This window comes from Canis lupus, chromosome 26, assembly GCF_048164855.1.
Source record: "Canis lupus baileyi chromosome 26, mCanLup2.hap1, whole genome shotgun sequence".
In the NCBI taxonomy this organism is placed as follows: Eukaryota; Metazoa; Chordata; class Mammalia; order Carnivora; family Canidae; genus Canis; species Canis lupus.
In genome coordinates, this window is record NC_132863.1 from 7,500,849 (window position 1) to 7,522,661 (window position 21,813).

General features: G+C 46.0%; 1 protein-coding gene across 3 annotated transcripts in view; it reads left to right on the top strand.

Annotated features, from left to right (window-relative positions):
- The window catches only part of RRBP1 (ribosome binding protein 1), a 65,358-nt gene that overhangs the window by 12,731 nt on the left and 30,814 nt on the right, over positions 1-21,813 (top strand). For 2 of the 3 annotated variants that reach the window (XM_072799964.1, XM_072799962.1), the window contains exon 2: positions 11,445-13,443. In XM_072799964.1, the coding sequence (XP_072656065.1) occupies positions 11,466-13,443 (1,978 nt within the window). In that variant the 5' untranslated portion in view covers positions 11,445-11,465. The remainder of the gene's footprint in view (positions 1-11,444; positions 13,444-21,813) is intronic. The other variant, XM_072799963.1, reaches the window with a different exon arrangement.

The window sequence follows — 21,813 nt, forward strand, 5'->3', positions numbered from 1 at the left end:
AATACATAAATAAAAAATCTTTAAAAAATAAAGAAAACTGGTATGGTGACACCTGGCTGACTCAGTCAGTGGAGCATGTGACTCTTGATCTCAGGGTCATGAGTTTGAGGCCTGCGTTGGGCATAACGATTACTTAATATAAAAAAAAAAAAGAAAATGGTGTTGTATTATTGGTATATAAAAGAGGCTTTGACACACACACAAAGTATTATCAAGAGAAAGGACATATCATAATGATCAGAGTTTAACTTGGCTTAAAGATAATGGCAGCTTTAACTTTGCATATTACTAATGTAATCACAAAATACATAAAACAAAAATTGACAAAAGTACAAGAAGTGGTCAAATTTATGATCATGGTGTAAAGACTTGCATGGTGTAAGCTAAGCAGACAAAAATCTAGGATAGGAGTCATGCATTTATACGGCTGTGAGGACCACATCCAAACACAAGAACACAGGGATCCTGGTAGAGGAAAGTTTTAATGATTAGAACTTTGAACAAAATTAATGTGGTCTATGACTGTATATAAATAAAATACCACAGCCAACTAATAAACATTTGACTTCAAATTTTCAAAGATTGGTCCTACCGGGGGCCTTAAACTAAGTCTCAAAGGATTAAGATTATGTAGAACAGGTAGCCTGACCACAGTTTAGTTAAGCTGGAATTTGAATAAAAAGAAATAGAAAATGACCACGTATTTGGGGATTTTGTAAAAATATGCTTTTAGCATTTATTTGTAGTTCAATAAAAGGAGAAATAGAGTAGTAATGAAAATACTACATGTCAAACCTTGTAGGATGTAGCTAAAGTATTATTTACAGGGAAATGTGTACCCTTAAATACACACATCATAAAAGAAAAGAACATTAGTGAGCTGTTGAGTAAGCATCTTTTTTCAGAAGTTATGAAGGACAAAATAAACTGAAACGAGTCAGAAGAAAGTATGGATGAGAAGGAATGAATGAGACTGAAACCAGTGTACATAGGTGAATCCAACAAAGCCAAGATTTCAGTCTCAGAAAAGATGAGTAATGTTGACCAATATCAAGCAAAATTTATGAAGAAAAAGGCACAGATCCTCTCAAGAATGTAAAATGGGACTTTACTACAGATGTAGACATCAAAAAGGTAAGTGGTTAGACCAATGACTTGTGCTAAATAAAAATAAATGGTGTAGATGTCATAGATGTTTATTAAAAATATCTGAAGGATCCGAGAAGGGGGCTCTACCACACATCATACACATAAGACCCCTTCTTTTTACATCTCTACATGGGAAGAGTTTCACAAAGTTCTGACCATATAAATGAATTTCTAGGAAATATAACTTATCCACATTAAGCCAATAAGAGAACCAAGAACCCCTAGGGGAAAAAAGATATCTACCCAAAGCAAACATCACACTAACCAGCGGGACACTTCAGTCTTTTCCTTTGAGATAAGGGAAAACAGGATGGCTGCTGTCTTTGTTGAACACTGTGTTGGAGGAAAAATTCAAGGAAAAGTGAAGCCAGAGATAGGAAGATTGAGGAGAAAGGAACAAAACCGGAATCCGGAGGCAGGATGCTTATTTACATAGAAAATATTTTTAAAAATCTAAGGATGTGTCCCTAGAATTAGGCAGGGTTGCTGGGGCGGGGGGGGGGGGGGAGGTGAGGGGGGAGTCACCCTACAGAAATCTATTATATTTCTGGATATCGGCAACAAACAAAATGAAACAGACCACATATGCAATAGTGGGAAAGTCTGAAGAACCAAGAGAGAACTCCAAAAGCTTGTAAGTCCCCACAGTGTGCATTATTTTCCTCTACCAGGATCCCTGTGTTCTTGTGTTTGGATGTGGTCCTTACAGCCTTACAAATGCTCGACTCCTATCTCAATGAGCTATTTAGTAGAGCCTTCATTCAACAAGCATTTGGGAGTGTGGATGTGCTAGGGTTTGCTTGGATGCAGTGCAGGAGAGTCTGCTCCCTGGGTTCTGGGAGCTTCATGTCTGCCCCACTAGGAATTCTGTCGTGGGCCAGCTAGCACATCTTAACTGTCGTCATTTTGAGAAGTCAGGATTCCGGTTTTTGTTGTTGTTAAGATTTTATTTATTTATTCATGAGAGACAGAGAGAGGGGCAGAGACATAGGGAGAAAGAGAAGCAGGTTCCCTGCAGGGAGCCCCATGTGGGACTGGAGATCACGATCTAAGCCGAAGGCAGATGCTCAACCACTGAGCCACCCAGGTGTCCAGAGAAGTCAGGATTCTGGATTCCTACCTCGGAGGCATGTTGTCTTCATTGATGGGTTGAAGCCTCTAGGCTTCCTGTAAGCTCTAGAAAGATTTAGGCCTTTTGAAATGCCTACTTTTCCAAAGACTATTATTTTGGAGAAACACAAAAACATGTCAAATCTTTATTTTTTTCCTTAGGCATAGAAATTGAATCTGAAATAGCCGATGAGTAAGCAAAGGCTTATAATAGAATACATTTCTATTTTTAGTGTTTCATCTTTCTTTAAAATGAGTAGCATTGTTTTTATTTTTAAAGTGGGAAGTCAGTTGTTTCCATTCTCTTAAAACATGAAATAAATAATTTCAGAATATATTGTTTAGCAACTGAATTTTCTCTTCGTTTCTCTGGGTTAAAAAAAAAAAAATCAGAGATTACACTTATTATTTAGATGAGGTGTCTGAAAACCCTCTTCTCCAGACATTTAGAAATGTTAAAGTCAGTGAACATTCTCTAAAAAGCATAGCTGAGCTTATAAAGTAGTAGTAAGAGAGATCGCCAGAGGCTGTAAACTGAGGGTGAAGGGAATGACTAGGGCCTGGAAGTAAGCTGACCCTGGGTGTGGGTGAGGTCTTGTCTCCAGAGTCACCTGGGTCTCTGGCTGTCACGTCCTTGTGGGAAGAGGGGTTCATTGAGGTGGGGAATGGGGCCTGAGCCCGCCCCCCTCACCCCTCATGTGAAGCCTGTGCCCTTGAAGGGCCACACCCTCAATGGAAGGGCAGACTAGTGGCCAGGGGAGGTGACCAGGGGCTTATCTGTTTCGTCCCAGGGAAGAGAAGGCTGCAGGCTCCCAGAGAATCTGTTACAGGAAGCCCATGCCTTGTGTAAAATTCAGTCTGTGGGTGCTGCTTTCTGAGGGCCTGATTGAAGCAAAGATTAAACTGCTCTGAGACGAGCCCACAACTCAGCCAAGACCCCTTTGCCTCTCATCAAGTGCCACCAAAGGTGTGACACCAACTCACTATTAAAGGTATATAAAAGTAGACAATGAAAAACATTAATGGAAAAAATAATACAGGGAAAAAAACAGGCCAGCTTGAAAACAAATAGATTAACTCAAAGGAGTAATCATAGAGCTGGTTAGATTCAGCTGAAGACACTCTTGGTGACCTGGAACACGTCTGGAGTTTTGCTGACCGGCGGCACAGAGGTCTAATTAGGAATTCTGCCAGAATTTATGAAAAACGTGAGCCCTCAAGCTTAGAACGTGCCATGAGCCTGAGCGAGGTCAGGATACACACCTAAAACATTTTGTTTAAGACGAATCTTGAAAGTTATGAGAAGGTTGCCTGGGTGGCTTGGTAGGTTAAGTGTCTGCCTTCAGCTCAGTTCGTGATCCCAGGGTCCTGGGATCGGTCCCAGGTTGGCTCCCTGCTCAAGCAGGGACTCTACTTCTCCCTCTCCCACTGTTCCTCCCTACTGCTCGTTCTTTCTCTCTAACATAATCTTTAAAAAAAAAAAAAAAGTCAAGAGAGATTTTTTTGAAGGTGTTATAAAGAAACAACAAAGCAGTAGCATGTTTCTCAATAATAACTCTTCCTCCCCCACCAAAAAAAGCCAGAAGACAGGAAGACAGATAAAATAATGTCTTCAAAGTGGTGAGAGAAAAGAACTGCCAGCATGGAATTTTGTGTACTCAGTTAATCCATTCATGAAGAGTGCGGGTGGAATAAAGACATTATTGCAGGTCTGTGAGGACTTGAGAAAGTTGATCCAGAATTGATCCTTGCTGAAAGAGCTGGTCAAGGATATACTATGGAAAGACCCAGAAAGAAGGGAGTGAGATTCAAAAAGCAGTGGCAAGCAAATAAAATGATAAACATTTAGGGAATGCAAATGTGAGTTGTCTGAGACCAGGAGTTGTTCTGGGGTGTGTGATGGAGAAGGGGGTGCACCAAGTTGGAAGAGGGGCTTATGTGAATTGGAAGGGGCACCAGACTTCAGGCATTTTACAGTTCTGCCACTGTTGGCGAAGCGGCTGGAGGCATTGGTGAAATCAGGTGAAGTATGTATGTTAGGGAAATGGAAGGATCAAAAACATTTTTATTAGGGATGCCTGGGTGGCTCGGTCGGTTAAACATCTGCCTTCAGCTCAGGTCGCCATCCCAGGGTCCTGGGATCAAGTTGTGCATTGAGCTCCCTGCTCAGCGGGAAGTCTGCATTTCTTCTGCTCCTTTCCCTTACTCATGCACATGCTCTCTCTCACTTTCTCTCTTCCTCAAATAAATATTTTTAAAAATTTTAAGTTCAGTACTCACTAAAAAAAACAAAACAAAACAAAACAAAAAAAACAAAACTGTATAACTTCAAACACCACAGAGAAAAAGGAGATAAAACCTAAATAGTCCAATAGGGTGCCGAAATAAAGGGGGTGGGAGAAAATAAGCAAAGAAGGAGGATTATAAATAGGAATGACAAAATAAAGGTTTAAATGAGTCCAATTATGTAGGAAATCACAATAGGCGTTGATGAATTAAACCTACCAGTTAAAAAGACAAATTACTACACTAGTCTTAAAATAAAATCCAGCTTTATGCTATTTTTAAGAGTTCTACGTAAAATATACGAACACAGATAGGTTGAAAGTAAAGAATAGACCAGGATTCTAGGCCAATATTAACCTCTCAAAAGTTGAGTATAACTTTTTAAATAGTCAGACAAACTAGACTTTCATGGGGGAAAAAAGTTTATTATTAGGGATAAAGAAGGTCACTATATAATGGGGAAATAGCAGACGCTCTATCAGGAAGATGTAACAATGCTAATCTGATGTTCACCTAATGAGATGGCCTTCAAATAAAGCCCAAATTGACAGCTTCCCAGCAGAAACTGGTAAGTCCATGATCATGGTGGGAAATGTTAAAAGCTCTCAATAGCTATAGATTGAGCTGGAAAAACCTGATTCTATAGAAGGTTATTAAGCTCAAACTAAGGATACACATAGAATCTTTCACTCCATAGAGTACACATGTATTTATAAAAATTGACCACAATCTAACAAAATTTACCAAATACCATAATCTAAATCAGTATGTTGAGCTTCAAAATCAATTTAATTGATTACAAAAAGCCTTTCCAAATGTTTTAATGGTGTAGGAAATCCTGGTGCATCACATGTACTAGTATTGAGTTATTTCATGAAAGTTCTGTTATTTATGCATTGTATATATGTACATTGGCTAGTGTGTATGCTTCAGTGTCCTGGGTCATGTAAAAAATTCTTAATATGTCTAGATCCTGGTTAAAAATCTATATCACACAGAACAGATTTTCTAATGACAGCAGAGTTAAATGAGCAATTATCAATAATAATTCAAAGCCCCCATGTGTTAGGGAAGTTAAGGACACTGCCACCTCACGAGTCTAAGAGATCATATGGGAATTAGAAGATAAAACTGAACAATCGTGAAAATTGTGTGTGCTGCAGCTTGTAGGATGAAGCTAGAACAGTAATTAGAGGGAAATTTATTGCCTTAAATACTTGGCTACAAGAAAAAAAAAAAGGCCTGAAAATAGTAAATGTCCATGTCAGGAAGTTAAAAAGAACAGAATAAACCAATGGAAATTAGAAGAAGGAGTAATGAAAATTAATTACGTATACTGGATCACAGACCCAAAAGCTGATTCTGGAATCATCATTGAAATTGAATCAACGATGTGTAACAGCCAAGACATGGAACCAACCTAACTGTCCATTGACAGATGAGTCGGTAAAGAAGTTGTGCCCCACCCCCCATGCACAAGCACATACATGTACACACATGATGGAATATTTCTCAGCCATAAAGGAAACCTTACCATTTGCGACAACATAGATGGATCTTGAGGGCGTTATGCCAAGTGAAACAAATCAGAGGAAGATGAGTTCATATGATCTCACGTGTATGTGAAATCTAAAAAAACAAAACAAAACAAAACAAAACCAGTCTCCTAGAAAGAGAGATGATGTGTGGTTACCATGGGCAGGGGGAGAGGGAATTGCAGCAAAGGGTCAGAAGGCACAGATTCCCAGTTACAACATAAGTGTGTGCTAGGGACATATCAGACAGTTTGATGACTAAGCTAACATTGCTGTATGCTTATGTCTGAAAGTTAAGAGAGTGAGAGTTCTCCTCACAAGGAAAAAATTTGTTTTCCTTTTTTTTTTTCTCTTATTGTTGTCTCTATGAGATGATGGATGTTAACCGAAGTTAGCATAGTAATCATCTCACTCTGTGTGTGTGCAAAAGTCATGGCATTGTGCTCTACTCCTTAAGCTTACACAGTTCTGTATATGTCCGTTCTAGTTCAATAAAACTGAGTGGGAAAATGAAATTAGCACTTAAAAATCAGCTTCTAACCCCTCCTTCCACTGCCAAGAACAGATCTGGAAACACCAGATCTTGAGAGTTTTATAGGCAGGTTCTACCAAACCTACAAAGAACAAGGGGAAAGTGACCATCCTTAGTTTTATGAGCTGCAAGTGACCTTGCTACTGAGATTCCAAAGGAACGGGGTCATGAGAATGACCCCTGATTTTTCTCACAAGCATACATGCAAATCTCACATTAAAAAAAAAAAAAGTGAACAGACCAAATCTAGTGATACATTAAAAAAGAAAAGGCCCAACGTCAAGAAGTGTTTATACCATACGAACCATCTGTGAGTTAACATTAGAATATATATTATTGTGATTCAACCCATTTCAGATTAGAGAAAATGTCAAGTAATAAAAAGCATTTGCTAACATTCAGTACCCAATTGCTTGAAAAGAAAGGTAAGTAGGAATATAAGATAGCTGAACCTGATAAAATGTTTCTCCCAAAAAACCTGTGGTCAACATGGCATCTGATAGAGGTGGAAACTTAGAGATGAGTCGTCCAGTAAGCTCCGTTCCGACCCTGATCAATGCAGCTTCAGAGTCCTGTGAAACGAGCTGAGGTGATAGGAAATGGATGGTCACAATATTTTTCACAATATTTAAAAACCTTAGGAGATGGGGGTGCCTGGGGGCTCAGTCAGTTAAGCATCCAACTCTTGACTTAGTCTCAGGTCACAATCTCAGGGTTGTGAGATGGAGCCCTGTATCCGACTTCACCGTGGGCATGGACCCTGTTTAAGATTCTCCCTCCCCCTCCCTTTGCCCCCCTCTCCCCCCGCCCTCTAGTCACTTAAAAACAAAACAAAACACAACCTTAGAAGATGCTAGTCCTGATGTGGTTGTATCTGCCAGGGTCTCTGATTTATGGTCATTCTGTTTTAGTTCTGTGCCTTCCTGGCTGGTCACCTGGTGTCCAGAGAGTACATCCAGACACTTGCCCTCTCGGGTACCCACCCAGCATACCCCACGCCCCACACTTCTCCATGGCATGTGATGAGACCCGGCTGTTGAGGTCTCTTCACAGAACTTCACCAAATCCTGATCGCTTGTTGGCCTGAACCGGCCAATTTGGACTGGGTAGATCGGACCACACGAGTTAGCAGATGTTTTCCATGCCTAAAGAACTGAGGGCTTCCACTCACTTTTGCTCCTTGAATCCTTACCGCCCAGGAACAGAAGAGAGGCCATTCTCTACCACCCTCAGGGTGGCTCGTTGAGTTTGAGCCTGCCAAGCCTGGGAGTGGTCCCCGAGCCTCTGGGTGGCCTCCTGCTTCCTTTCCTCCCAGAGCCTCTGCCTTTCTGCTCCACACTCTTAAGTGTGCTAGTGATAATAAGTAAAAGCACATATTTCATAAATGTTTCCCGAAGTGAGAGAACGTAGCTTTTTGGGGGACGCCTGGGTGGCTCAGTGGTTGAGCGTCTGCCTTCAGCTCATGGTGTGTTCCCGGGGTCCTGGGATTGAATCTTGCATCGAGCTTCACGCAGGAATCCTGTGCTTCCTCTGCCTGTGTCTCTGCCTCAGTCTCTGTGTCTCTCATGAATAAATAAGTAATCTTAAAAAAAAAAAAAAATGCTGGTCTTGAGAGCACACTTGGAGGCCTCACTGGCTTTCCCACCCCTGTGAGTCTGGGATCTCAATGATGTTTCTGCCGCACCCACGCCAACTGCAGAGGCAGGATAGCCGGCTTTCACTTCGATTTCTTTGCTGTTTGTGGCGATACGGCCTTAGCCGTAAATGTTCCAGTGTATTATTTCTGAAGACTAGGGCTTTTCATTTTCCTGTGAACAATTTCTTTTAGAGAAATTCTAACTCAGGAATTAGTGGCAGGGATATAATTTCTTTTTAGAGCAGCCCGTTCTGCAAAACTTGGAAGACACATTTTGTGCTGCCACCAAACATACATTTGTGTGTGCGGCAGAAGAAAAATATTCTCCCAAGCTAGCTTTTCTCATGTCTGTGCTCCCAACAGAGGATATATTTTTGTATCCCATATTTGCCTAACTTGAGTACGATTCAAGGCAGCTTTTTCAGGTGTGGCTTTTCTGCTTCCACCACAAGGCCTCACTGATCCCACAGTGCTCCACGGGAACCAGACCCTGCTTTGTGGGAGCCTGGTGACTGTGTTGGCATGGTGACCCTGCTGCAGCTCCATGGGAGACGGCCCTTGCAATGTACAGTTGCTGACAAGCCACTTGGGGCTTCTGGAGTGACCCAGGCATCGCACTGCCTCGGGAGAAGGGGAATGTGTCAGAGGATTTTTGTCATCTGAATAGGTTAATACAGTGATTATAGTGTAGTTTTTGTAATGGGATGTATTCCTGTTGGCCAAGTTTTGAGAGGTTCTTGTGAGCACTCAGAGTTTTAGCTGGTGGATGGCCCACCAAGAAATGGAAGTTGACTGTAGTACATTCCAGGCCTTCTTGTCCCTTCCCTCCTGTCCACTGGATTCCCTCCAGGGGTAAGCAGGGTGCAGTTGCCTTTCTGGTACCTCGTTTGTGAGTGTGTCCCTGGAAAGGCTAATTTGGGACAGCCTCTCTTGGGGGTGCCTGGCTGTGGCTCACACTGCCACAACCCATGCCCAGAGATCAGAATCCACTTGCCCAGGATTTGAAGGCTCCATGAGCCCACCTCACACATCACCCGTGGAGATTGTGGCTGTGATAAAGAGGTTCCCCTGGTATTTGAGACCCAGGGTGATAGTCCGGGAGAAGTAAATGTCCCAGCCACAGCTGGTGGGGTTACCGCTGGGGGAGCACATGCTGTGGCATTTTTATCATGAGTCCCTTAAACCCTGTTCCTGCAAGGGGCTTGTTTAGAAAGCCACAGTGAAATTTTGTGTGTGTGTATGTGTGTATGTGTGTTATGTGATGGAAATGCTGCTTCTTTGAACTAATGCTGAGACATTTAACACCATCTCTTCTCAGTCCCTTCTTTAAAATGCCCTAGTATCACCATTTGGATTTTGTGATTTTTTTTTTCTTTTTTTTTGATTTTGTGATTTTTGAGAAATTCCTACCCTCTTGCCCTCCAGGGTAGGAATATCAACTGACAAGGCTGGACCCGGCCTACTCCAAGGTCTAGAGATTGGGGTGTGGAGGTCATGCCAGGTGATGGGGCCTGTTGACCTCTCTCCTTCTGCTCCCTCCTCCCTCTTTCTACCTTCCCTTACCCGCCTACTTAGATTTGCATTCTATTTACTAATTCCATTGCTGCCTCCCTTTAGGGGGCCTAGGATCTGTTCAGGGGACTGGGAATGTAATAGTAGCATCAAAATTCGTTGATACTAGATGAATGCATCCGAATCAGTAAGCCTCCTGGGGTTCCTCACCAAAGTCAGACCCAGCCTGGGCTGGTAGCCAGGAAGGCATGGACTCTGGAACAAGGGCAGTGAGAAGAGTTGGCTCATCCTCTTGGTTTGGAGAGTGTCAGCAGGCAAAGGGCTCCTTCCCTGGGTTGAGGATTGGGTCTGGTGACACGGTTTTCTCTCCTCCTTTGCAACCTGCAGACATGAAATTCCAAACTTGGGGTCTTTTATTTGGTGTACTTTGTAAGACTTCCTGTTTCCTCACATGCAAGTTGCAAGTTCTGCAACTTTTTTTTTTTCTTTTCTTTTTGAAGGGGCTCGAGAGGGAGAAGGAGAGGAAGAGAAAATCATAAGCAGGCTCCATGCCCAGCACTGAGCTGGACACAGGGCTCAGTCTCGCAACCCTGAGATCATGACCTGAGCATAAATCAAGAGTCCTGTGCTCAATTGACTGAGCCCCCAGGCTCCTCACAAGTTCTTCAGCTTTTTAGGAGCTGTCTTGAAGGCCAGTTTTTTTCTCAACAAGTGTTATCATTTCACAGGATTCTGAAGGCTTATCTCTGACCCTGTGTTGTCATGTTTATCAGCACTGGGGAAGAGAGACAACAGAGTAGAGATGGCATGCCAGAGGTCTGCTGGCCAGAATGCATGCAGCTGAAAGCCTGCAGAAATAACTTGGTTTGGTTTACATGGTTTTTTTTTTTTTTTTTAATCAGTTGATTTCACTTTAGAAAAAAAGATTTCTAGCCTAATGCGAAAAAGCAAAAGATCTCTCAATATGGCACTCACATTTCTACAACAATCGGCTATGGCTGGGTGACACATTCCCCCCCTAATTTACTGGAGCATTCTTGTCACAGTCCTCACCACTCCCTGTTGTCTCACCCCTGGCCTGTACTTTCGCTTATGTGTATCTTTGACCCCTGAAGCAGAGAATCTCTTGGATTGTGATTGTGGCTTCTGAGTCTCCAGGGTATTATGTATCCAGAACTGTACTCTACATTCCTCTGTTGCTTCCTACCTTAGAATAGGGGCTGCTCATAGCTTACATAAAAACTCACTTCTGGGGCACCTGGGTGGTGCAGTTGCCTAAGTGTTTGACTCTTGGTTTCGACTCTGGTCGTGATCTCAGAGTCTTGAGATCAAGCCCCGGATTAGGCTTCAGGGTCTTGAGCTTGAGCCCCGTGTTGGGCTCTACATTCTGTGTGGAGTCTACTTAAGTTCTCTTTGCTCCTTCCCCCGTGAGCATGAATGTTCTCTCTCTCTCTCTCTCTCTCTCTCTCTCTCTCAAATAAGTAAATCTTAAAAGAAAAAAACCTCACTTCCAAAGAGGGACAGGAAGGAATGTATGACGTCAGAGATTGCCGGAATTTGTTTCTTCTTTGAAACTATCAGTCTGAAGAACTAGTGAAAGCTTAAGTTTGGGGGTAGGGTTGAGGATGGAAACTGTCAAATGCCACTTTCTGCAAAAAGTAACCTACGTGTATGTATTTGGCAGGTAAAGGGAAAGCAAGCCAGGATGGATATTTACGACACTCAGACCTTGGGGGTTATGGTATTCGGTGGATTCATGGTCGTTTCTGCCATCGGCATCTTCCTGGTGTCAACCTTTTCCATGAAGGAGACGTCATATGAAGAAGCCCTAGCCAACCAGCGCAAGGAGATGGCAAAAACTCACCACCAGAAAGTAGAGAAGAAAAAGAAGGAGAAAACAGTGGAGAAGAAAGGAAAAACCAAGAAAAAGGAAGAGAAACCTAACGGGAAGATACCTGACCATGAGCCAGCCCCCAATGTGACCATCCTTCTCAAAGACCCAGTGAGGGCACCCGCAGTGCCCGTGGCTCCAACTCCGGTCCAGCCTCCTGTGGTCATTGCCCCTGTAGCCACAGTACCAGCCATGCCCCAAGAGAAGTTGGCCCCTTCTCCTAAGGACAAAAAGAAAAAGGAGAAAAAAGTGGCAAAGGTGGAACCAGCAGTCAGTTCTGTAGTGAATTCCGTCCAAGTTCTTGCCTCCAAGGCTGCCATCTTAGAAACTGCTCCCAAGGAGGTGCCTATGGTGGTTGTGCCCCCAGTGGGTGCCAAGGCCGGTACCCCAGCCACCAGCACTGCACAGGGCAAAAAGGCAGAGGGAGCCCAGAACCAGAGCAGAAAGGCAGAGGGAGCCCCCAACCAGGGCAAAAAGGCAGAGGGGGCCCTCAACCAAGGCAAAAAGGCAGAGGGGGCCCAGAATCAGGGCAAAAAGGTAGAAGTGGCCCCAAACCAAGGCAAAAAGGCAGAGGGGGGCCAGAATCAGGGCAAAAAGGTAGAAGGGGCCCAGAATCAGGGCAAAAAGGCAGAAGGAACCCCAAACCAGGGCAAAAAGGCAGAAGGGGCCCCCAACCAAGGCAAAAAGACAGATGGGGCTCCCAACCAGGGCAAAAAGTCAGAAGGAGCTCCAAACCAGGGCAAAAAAGTAGAGGGGGCCCAGAATCAAGGCAAAAAGGTAGAGGGGGTGCAGAATCAGGGCAAAAAAGCCGAAGGAGCACAGAATCAGGGCAAAAAGGCAGAAGGGACCTCCAGCCAGGGTAGAAAAGAGGAGGGGACCCCAAACCTGGGCAAAAAGGCAGAGGGGAGCCCCAATCAGGGCAAAAAGGTGGAAGTGGTTCAGAACCAGAGCAAAAAGGTAGAGGGAGCCCCCAACCAGGGCAAAAAAGCAGAGGGGTCTCAGAACCAGGGCAAAAAGACAGAAGGGGCCTCCAACCAAGGCAAAAAGGTGGATGGGGCTCAGAACCAGGGCAAAAAGGCAGAGGGAGCCCCCAACCAGGGTAAAAAGGTAGAGGGGGCTCAGAACCAGGGCAAAAAGGCAGAGGGGACCCCCAACCAGGGTAAAAAGGCAGAGGGGGCTCAGAACCAGGGCAAAAAGGCAGAGGGGGCTCCCAACCAGGGCAAAAAGGCAGAGGGGGCTCCCAACCAGGGCAAAAAGGCAGAGGGGGCTCCCAACCAGGGCAAAAAGGCAGAGGGGGCTCCCAACCAGGGCAAAAAGGCAGAGGCGGCTCCCAACCAGGGCAAAAAGGCAGAGGGGGCTCCCAACCAGGGCAAAAAGGCAGAGGGGGCTCCCAACCAGGGCAAAAAGGCAGAGGGGGCTCCCAACCAGGGCAAAAAGGCAGAGGGGGCCCAGAATCAGGGCAAAAAGGCAGAGGGGGCTCCCAACCAGGGTAAAAAGGCAGATTTGGTTGCTAATCAAGGCACAAAGGCAGAGGGTGTTGCAGGCCAGGGGAAAAAAGCAGAGGGGGCCCCCAATCAAGGCAAAAAGGGAGAAGGAACCCCAAACCAGGGCAAAAAGTCAGAAGGATCTCCCAACCAGGGCAAAAAGGTGGATGCGTCTGCCAATCAGAGTAAAAGGGCAGAGTCAGCTCCTATCCAAGGCAAAAATGCAGATATGGTCCAGAGCCAAGAGGCACCAAAGCAAGAGGCTCCTGCAAAGAAGAAATCTGGTTCAAAGAAGAAAGGTGAGCCTGGTAAGTAGTTGTGATTTCTCTGTGAACTTGGAGGGAAGAGCTATCTTTCAGTGGCTTATGAGGAGCCCTATGTATCAGTTAGCTGTTGCCACAACAACTGTGTAACAAACGTATCAGAATTCAGTGGCTTACACTGGCAGTCATTTACTCTTGGTCATGCTTTTGTTGAATTGGCTGAAGGTTGACTGATCTGGGTTGTCTTAGGTGAGTGGCTCTGCTTCATGCTGCCGTTGAACTGGGTTTGGCTCCTTGCCGCAGGTCAAGCCTAGGTCTGCTGCACATGTGTTGATTCTGGGGCCCAGGCTGAGGCTTTAGAGATTCTAGCGGGCCCCAGAGGCCCTCTTTTTGGTGATGGCAGAGCTCTAAAAGGACACATTTCAAACCGGCATCCTGTTGGCCAGAGCAAGTCATGTGACCGAGCCAAAGTCAAGGGGCAGGAAGCCCACTGTCTCCAGTGCGAGGGACTGCCAAGAGTCGTTGGGAAAGGTGTGAGGAGGGGTGAGGAGAGGTGGAAAATTAGGAATAGTAATTCCATCCACCACTCAGTCTGGAACACTTCTGTGTCTTGGCAGATCTGTCTTAGATGCCTGGTGCATTCTTCCAACCTGTTCTGTTGCTTAGCTCACCTGGTAATCATTTCTGTATGTTTGTTAAATGAATAATCGTAGGGTATTTTTAAGGAGCAGTGGCATCCACCCCCACCCCAACCCCAGTGTTTCCTCTTCCCTACCCCAGTTATTTAATGGACCATTTTATATACATGTAAGATACTACAGAACATTAATTTTTTGTTATCGTTTTAGTGCATATTACTATAGAAATTACTCCAGTCTGAACTCAGATCACATAGGACTTTAATCGTTGAACAAATGAACCCTTAATAGCTGCGAGCCAGTGAGTTCCTGTTTCATGTTCATCACTCATTTGATACGGTAGTCTTACATTTTGTTTCCTTCCTTTCTCTCTCTCTCTCTCTCTCTCTCTCTCTCTCTCTCGGGGCACCTGGCTGTCTCAGTCGGTAGAACATGTGACTCTTGATCTCAGTGTCATGAGTTCAAGCCCCATGTTGGGCATGGGACTTACTTTAAAAGAAAAAAAAAAACATCTTTAGTCATTAGTTGATTTGGAAAATTAATTGCACTTGTCTTAATGAGGTCTCTTGAGGGGTCTGAAATGTGTAGATCTGTGCAGGGTAGCATAAGGCTCTGTGTTTTTAGCTGGGTTTTCTTTTTCTTACCACCTTTGTGCAAGTACATGAACTTTTTTTGAGTTTCCTCCTCTCCCAACTTTTGGGGGCCGTGGCATTTGCCCAGGCAGCACCCTGCTCCTTGTGAGGGGACCCTGTGCTATGTGAGCAGCTTCAGGCTCCTGCTGAGGGTCAAGGATCAGCCGCACGGGGCAGTTCAGCCTCTCAGAGCTCTCTGAAATGTTGAGCTTCCGTCTACCTCCAAGGCTGGGGGGAGGGCACACAGCCTTGTCTTCAAGGTGATATTCCACTTGACCTGGGGACGGAGTATTTGAGACAGCAGACAGGAATGGAACTGAGAACCAGCCTGTTTTCTGTAAAGCATCAAGTGTGTTTAGAATAGACCTGCCTGTGTCCTATAGCCTTCGTCCTGTAGCCAGAAATGTGATGATGCTTTAGGAAGGGAGGCAAGTGGTACTGATTTCCAGGTGATAGAGAACCTTGTTCAGAGGAAGACTTAACTTTCTCACCTGTGTGAACCTACACGGCAGCTTGTGGCATAAGAGAATTTGAACAGAGAAAAGAAATACCATAGGCCAGGATAAGAAAGATTAAATATTATGGGATGTGGCTAGTGCAAGTGCACCTGGTATTTGACTGACTTGATTGACTTGAGTACTACCTTAGGTAGCCCCATTGACCAGCCCTATATTAGCTCTCTGGTACCCACAGTTCAAACTTCATGGCCCTGGAGCCCTCCTTGACCCAAGTCAAGGTCTTCTTTATTTGAAGAAGGAACTCCTTCTCCACACCAGTGATCTGCAACCTGCTCCCAAGCATCTCCCCCTAGTCATCAGGCAGGATCTCCCCCCACTCCTGCCAAGGCTACTCACATCTCCAGACCCCGAGTTCCTGGATGCTCAGGGTCAGCCAGCGCAGCCTGAGTTTTACCCTCAAGTTGAGTGCACAGGACCCTGGAGAAACTGAGGGTGAACAGGCATAGGACCCTGGACAGACACACAGAAGCTCAACCGCTAGCAAGCAAGGAGGTAAAAGCCAGACAGCCAGAGTTGACTGCAGCCTCTTGAGCAAAGGGAGTATAACTGCATGAAAAGAATGTGGCCTGCTTCCCATTCAGCAACACGTTCATGGCCACAAGATCAGAGCCATGGATGCTAAATATGTTTCGGATTAATTCTGGAACATGAAACTGCATGGATGAGATGTCATCTCAATAGAAGGGTGAGCCCTATTCCACAAGCCACTGGGAAAATCCATGCAGTGCATGGACTTGTTCCTTAGACCCTCAATCTCCACAGCTTCTGGCTAATTGCAAACATAGAAGAAATTGGGTTTGCTGGAAAGGTGGGAATATCACTGCTAAGGACTGAAGGCTCCCCGAATAGAGAAGGCCTTGATGGCTCATTACTGACCTCTGACCTCAGAGTGCATCTTCAGAGCAAGCCCTGAATTGCATATCTGTATTTGGGAACCCCCAACTGCCAAACTGAGGAAGAAAGTAGACACTTCACTCACTCCACCCTCAAGCCTACGGAACTTTACAGACAAGAGCTGCAAAGCCCCTGGAAGCCAGGCTATGGATACCCATCGTCTTGCCCTACACGCCGCCCTGGCAGTGATATGGGGCCCTTACTATCCCCACCCCCCACCCCCCCAGCCCCTGCCCCTGCAGGGGATGGTTCTGGAACCAACAGCATTGGCATCTCCTGGGAGCTGGTTAGAAATGCCGAGTCTCAGGCTCCACCCAGAACTAATGAGTCAGACTCTCTGTTACCAGTTCCCCAGGTGATTCACCTGCATGGTAGAGTTGGAAAAGCACTGCACTGGGGGAAATTTCCACTATTTCTGGGCACAGAGTATTTCAGGATCTTCATGTTGTTGGTGCCAAGAGTGACCTGCATCCTCCCAGGGATGGGGCTCGAGGATGGCTTTATACCCTAGCCACAGGAACACAAGGCTGAGACCCCACAGCGTGCACACTCAGGGACATTGAAAATAAAGTACAAGACCGTTTTTTTCCCCATGTCTCTAGACCCTCAGACCCCCTGAAGAATAGAGAAATTTACCTCTCAGGTATCCTCCCAGCTACACATGATACCCGGCATGGCTGGGTTTTCATTCTGGATCTGACAATCCCATGTGGCTGCTTTTATGGCCAGTGCCCTATATTGGCCTTTGCAGTTTTCTCATTGTGACATTGGAGTGATGTAAAGTGTCCCGCCACCCGGTAAGGTGTCTCGCCACCCGGACTAATCAATATTAATTTTGGCTGTTGTTTGAGATTTCCTAGGTTTTGCTTTCTTTTTAAATTCAATTGAATTCATCCAGACCTGACAGTTTTAAAGGGGTCCCTTTAAGCAGACTCTTCCAAATCTTGAACATGTTGCCCAAGATCAGAATGTTTCATCCCCCCCTGCCGCCATTGACGTGACACTCTGTCCCGTCAGTAAGTGCTCAGTAGTCACCTGGGGCCTACCCTGGACAGAGTGGTGAAGAACATCTCCATTGGCACAGTAGGCGCTGTTGGACAGTGCTGTTCTAAAGCAGAGCCACCAAGAGGGGGGGCAGCCTGTGATAATGAGCACGTCTCTGCAGCTTTATGTTGGTACCATGCGGCTCATCTCATGCTTTATTCTCTCTGCCTGCATCCTGGATGGAGTGGGAGTAAGCTCCTCATTGGCCTCCATACCCTAGTATGACATGACAAGTGAGGTCATGGAGGCTGTGGCCGGCCCATGACACATGACAGATCAACAGCAAAACCTGCCCCAGAGCTGAGGCACACCACAGACAGGCTTGTGCCCTCACTTGTCACCACATGGGTCCAGCAGGGTCCCTCGCTGACCAGCGCCCTAGAGAGAGACCAGGCAGGTGTGGAGGTGGGCTCGGGACATGCTTCTGCAGGCCCAACTTGGAACTCTTCCAGAATTTCTGATCTGTTTTTTCTACAAGAACAAATCAGGGCCATGTGGCAGGTTTTTACCACTTGTCCATGGCCAGATTTGACAGTGAACACCTGCCTTCCTAATCCATGCCTTAAGAATCTATTACTGTATAAATATGTCCTTCCAGCAAACAAATACTAACGATATAGAAGCACGGAGGGTGAAAAACCAGGTCTTTCCACTCCATGCCTTTTACAACCCATTCCTGGGGGAGCCTGGGAGATATACTCTTCACATTGGCAAACACAGATGGGACTTGTGGTGCACACAGCTTTCGAGCTTGCTTTGCTGACCAGAGTATTGGTGACATTCCATACTGTACCTACGTGGCTTCCAACTACATCCTACTCCAGCGCGTGAATGTCTCATTTATTTATTTAAACGACAATAAATAGTGTGCAGGTTTTTTTTTAAGATTTATTTTTTTTTAAGATGTATTTATTCATGAGAGACACAGAGGCAGAGACACAGGCAGAGCGAGAAGCAGGTTCCCTGTGGAGAGTCCAATGTGGGACTCGATCCCAGGATCCCGGGATCCTGACCTGAGCTGAAGGCAGATGCTCAACCACTGAGCCACCCAGGTGCCCCAAAGATTAATTTTTTAAAAAAATGATAGTGAGTGGGGGGAGGGGCAGGGGGAGAGAATCTTCAGCAGACTGCCCGCTGAGTGTGGAGCCCAAGATGCGGGGCTGGATCTCACAACCTCTGAGATCCTGACCTAAGCCAAAGCCAAGAGTCGGGCACTTAACAAACTGAGCCACCCAGGCACCCTGATAGTGTGCAGTTTTTTTGCTGCTAAAATTGACACTGTAATGTGTATTACAGTGTGAGCATCTCCATAGATATGTCATTGCTAAGTGGAAAGGCAGGTACATTTTTAGTTTAGGACGGCAGTGCTGCATCGCTCCCCAAAGACATTTCACGATATCCTGTTCTCGAAGGGTGATGCGAGGCCCACACATGGGTTTTCCAGAGCCTTGCACCTGACTTAACTGCTCCCGTGGTGCTGTAGGAGTGAATGGTGATCACTTCAGGGGAGCATGATAATCCTAGGTGTGGAATAAGAAGACACTTGCTCATGAAACAGAAGGCACGGATTCTTATCTCCTTGTTTGCAGAAAAGGGAACTCAGGGAACTGAAGAGAAGTGGAAATGTCCCCAGAACTAAAGCTCCGGAGCATGTGCGGCATGGCTGCAGGCCTATGCTTGCTCATTCCTGTGCGTGGTGTTCATTAGGATAAGCCTCATCCCTCTTACAGGAAGCATGCTGTGTACACGGTGGTGGTTTCTTGAAAATCTCTTGTGCTCAGGCTCTGTGTTTGCTGGCGCAGTTGTGTCAGCCACCTGCCCTGTGCTGCCCATGCGTTAACGGTTGTGTGAGGTTACACGTGTAGGAGAGCCCTTTTGTCCCAGCACCTGGAAGTGAGTCCAGATTAGCACAGTGCAGGCCTGGCCTCCAGATAAACCAAGGACAGAGTTGGGAAATGTGGGAGGCCCATTTGCACATGCTCCAGACCATTGTGCTTCTGCTAAAGCTTGGCATGCGCACCATTGCCACCGAGCATGGCCCTTTTTCCTTGCACTGGCCTCACACTAGACCCCCATCATTGCCTGTGGCCTGTTTGCTCCATGGTCGGAAGGCCATCGAGTCAGGGCTCAAGGGATCCCACCCAACCTGCAGGAGGTAGAAAACGCTTCCAGACACCCAACAATGACTGATACACACAAGTCTCTGTGGGAGAAAGGCCCTCTGGAGAGACAGAATGATGGGTAAATTTTTGTGTCTTTCCTTGGCCTTTCTGCATTTTCCAGTTTTTTGGTAACATGTATTTTTTAAGTGAAAAAAAAAAAAAAAAAACACTCCATTATTTGTCTGTGAGTCAAACAGGCAGTCATTGTACCAAAGTGGAATCCGTTGTGAGGCAGCGCAGCCCTGGCCATTGGTCCCCTGAGCTTCCTCTGAGCAGCAGAAAGGAGTGTCTGCTCCTTTAGGGGGACTGACTCAAGAAGGACAGTGGCCAGTTCTTCTCAGGCACATCCCAGCCCTTGGTTCCCCAGTGAGCTGAGATGGAAAGTTAGTAGCTCCCACATCTGTGAACCTGCCAGGATCCTGGGGGGCCACTCAGCTTCATATGGTGCAAGGCCCCCTGCACCACCACTCCTTCTGCCAGAGCAGGTGAAAATGCACAAACAGGATCGTGTTCTGTAAAATAATGAAGCAGGGATCACCAGAGGTCAGGGAAGATAGGGAAGAATTTTCAGACTTAGGGAAACTTTGCTGAAGGGGTCTGTAGTTTAGCAGGGGCCCTAATCTGAAACCATGTGACTTGACAACAGTGACACCCCTTCCTTCATACCACCCCATCGCCCCACATTGACCTTCTTGCACTGTATGCTTGCTGGGCCATTACTAGGAATGTGACACTATTCTCAACCAGACGTTTTATTAGGCGTGTGGTTTATGAAGCTCCTTTCCATGCATTTATTCCCTCATAGGTCTATAATGTGGATTTGTATGTTTTTTTTTGTTTTTGTTTTTTTAAATTTTTATTTATTTATGATAGGCACACAGTGAGAGAGAGAGAGAGAGGCAGAGACACAGGCAGAGGGAGAAGCAGGCCCCATGCACCGGGAGCCCGACGTGGGATTCGATCCCGGATCTCCAGGATCGCGCCCTGGGCCAAAGGCAGGCGCTAAACTGCTGCGCCACCCAGGGATCCCTGGATTTGTATGTTTACCTGCTTTTGCAAAAGCAGAAACCAAAGCCCAGCTCTGTTTTGAAACAGACTTCCCAGAAGTCACATGGACAGCAGGTAGTGTCAGGGACCAGCACCTCAAGCCTTGGTCCCCCACAGCCCCCCTCAGGCTAGGCCCAGCCCACCTCAGCAGCTGCTCTTCAGCCGCTTAGAGCTGAGGAACACACAGGTGTGTATTGAGATTAGGTTTGATGCTCTTTTCTTTCAAATTTCATTTTTCCAGGTTTCAAGCTCTGAAATCTCTGTTGGGCATTTGAGCCTTTATTCACTTTCTGTGTAAGTTCTTCAAACTCAACTTTTCTTTTTTGAAAGAACAGAGGCATCCCCTAGGGAAGGAGCCAAATCAGTATGGCACTGCCATGTCTTAGAGAAGCTGCTGGATGACATTCTTCCAGAACTCTCCATTCAGTCATCTTAAAAACATGGTGGCACTGGGCCTCCTGTTGCTGGCCGCAGGCAGCAGTGGTCAGGAAACCCACAGGTGCACAGATCTTGTCTTTTCTGCAGGCACAAGCTAAAATCTTGATTGTCATTTAAGTAAGGCATGTTCTCCTTGGACCAGCTACATGCCTGAGGAAGCCTACAGAAGGATCTTGCCTGGAGGTCCTACAGTGGTTGTCTTTCTTTAAGAAATACTGTGATGCTTTTCTTTTTTTCTTTTTTTTTTCTTTCTAGATATAAACTTGATTTTGTTGAAATTTTGGGGGAAAAGTTATGAGAAAAAGTCATTTAATCTATTACGGATTTTTAAATTCCATGAGACTAATGTTATGAAATGCACAACCTCCCGATTTGCTGACAGATTACTTTTTTCTCCAAAGGAGAAGGCCTGATTCAAAGGCTCCAAATCGAGCTGCTCTTAATATTATTTGTACTTTGCTCCATGCAGTTAAAACACCAGATGTTTGTGTCTGTGGCACTCAGGGGTCCCGTGTGGCTGCTCCTCCAGGGCTTTTATCGGATCGGAAGGGCACAGCAGCCCCTGGGCAGTGGCAGGCTTTGCAGCCTGAGCTGAGCTTAGGTTGGCTGTGTGCGAGCTGCTTGTGAGCTGCAGCTGCCACCTCTGATGTATTCAGGGAATCATCCATCCAGGGCCATGGGAGGCTGCTTTCCCGCAAACTCAGGAGGACCCTCTGTGGCCTCTTTCCCCCAGTGTGAAGCCAGTGGGGAGTCTGGCAGAGATACTGGCTAGTTCTATGTCTCGAGAAACAGATATGCCTGCTGGCTTCTCTGATTGTGGTGGGGCATAGAAGGGGGGCGGTGGTGGAGGTGCCTTCTGGGCTTGGGGCCAGCAGGAGTCGGGCTCCTCTCTAAATCAGATGATTGCTTGTGCAGTGGTAGCCTTCAAGGAGGCACAGGGGAGCCCTTCCTGGACCCTGGGGCCTCCGACCCAAGTTTGGCTCAGGTGACTGAGGATGTCAGGGCCTGGAAGTCTCCCTGGTTGGGGTCTGGCTTCCTCTTG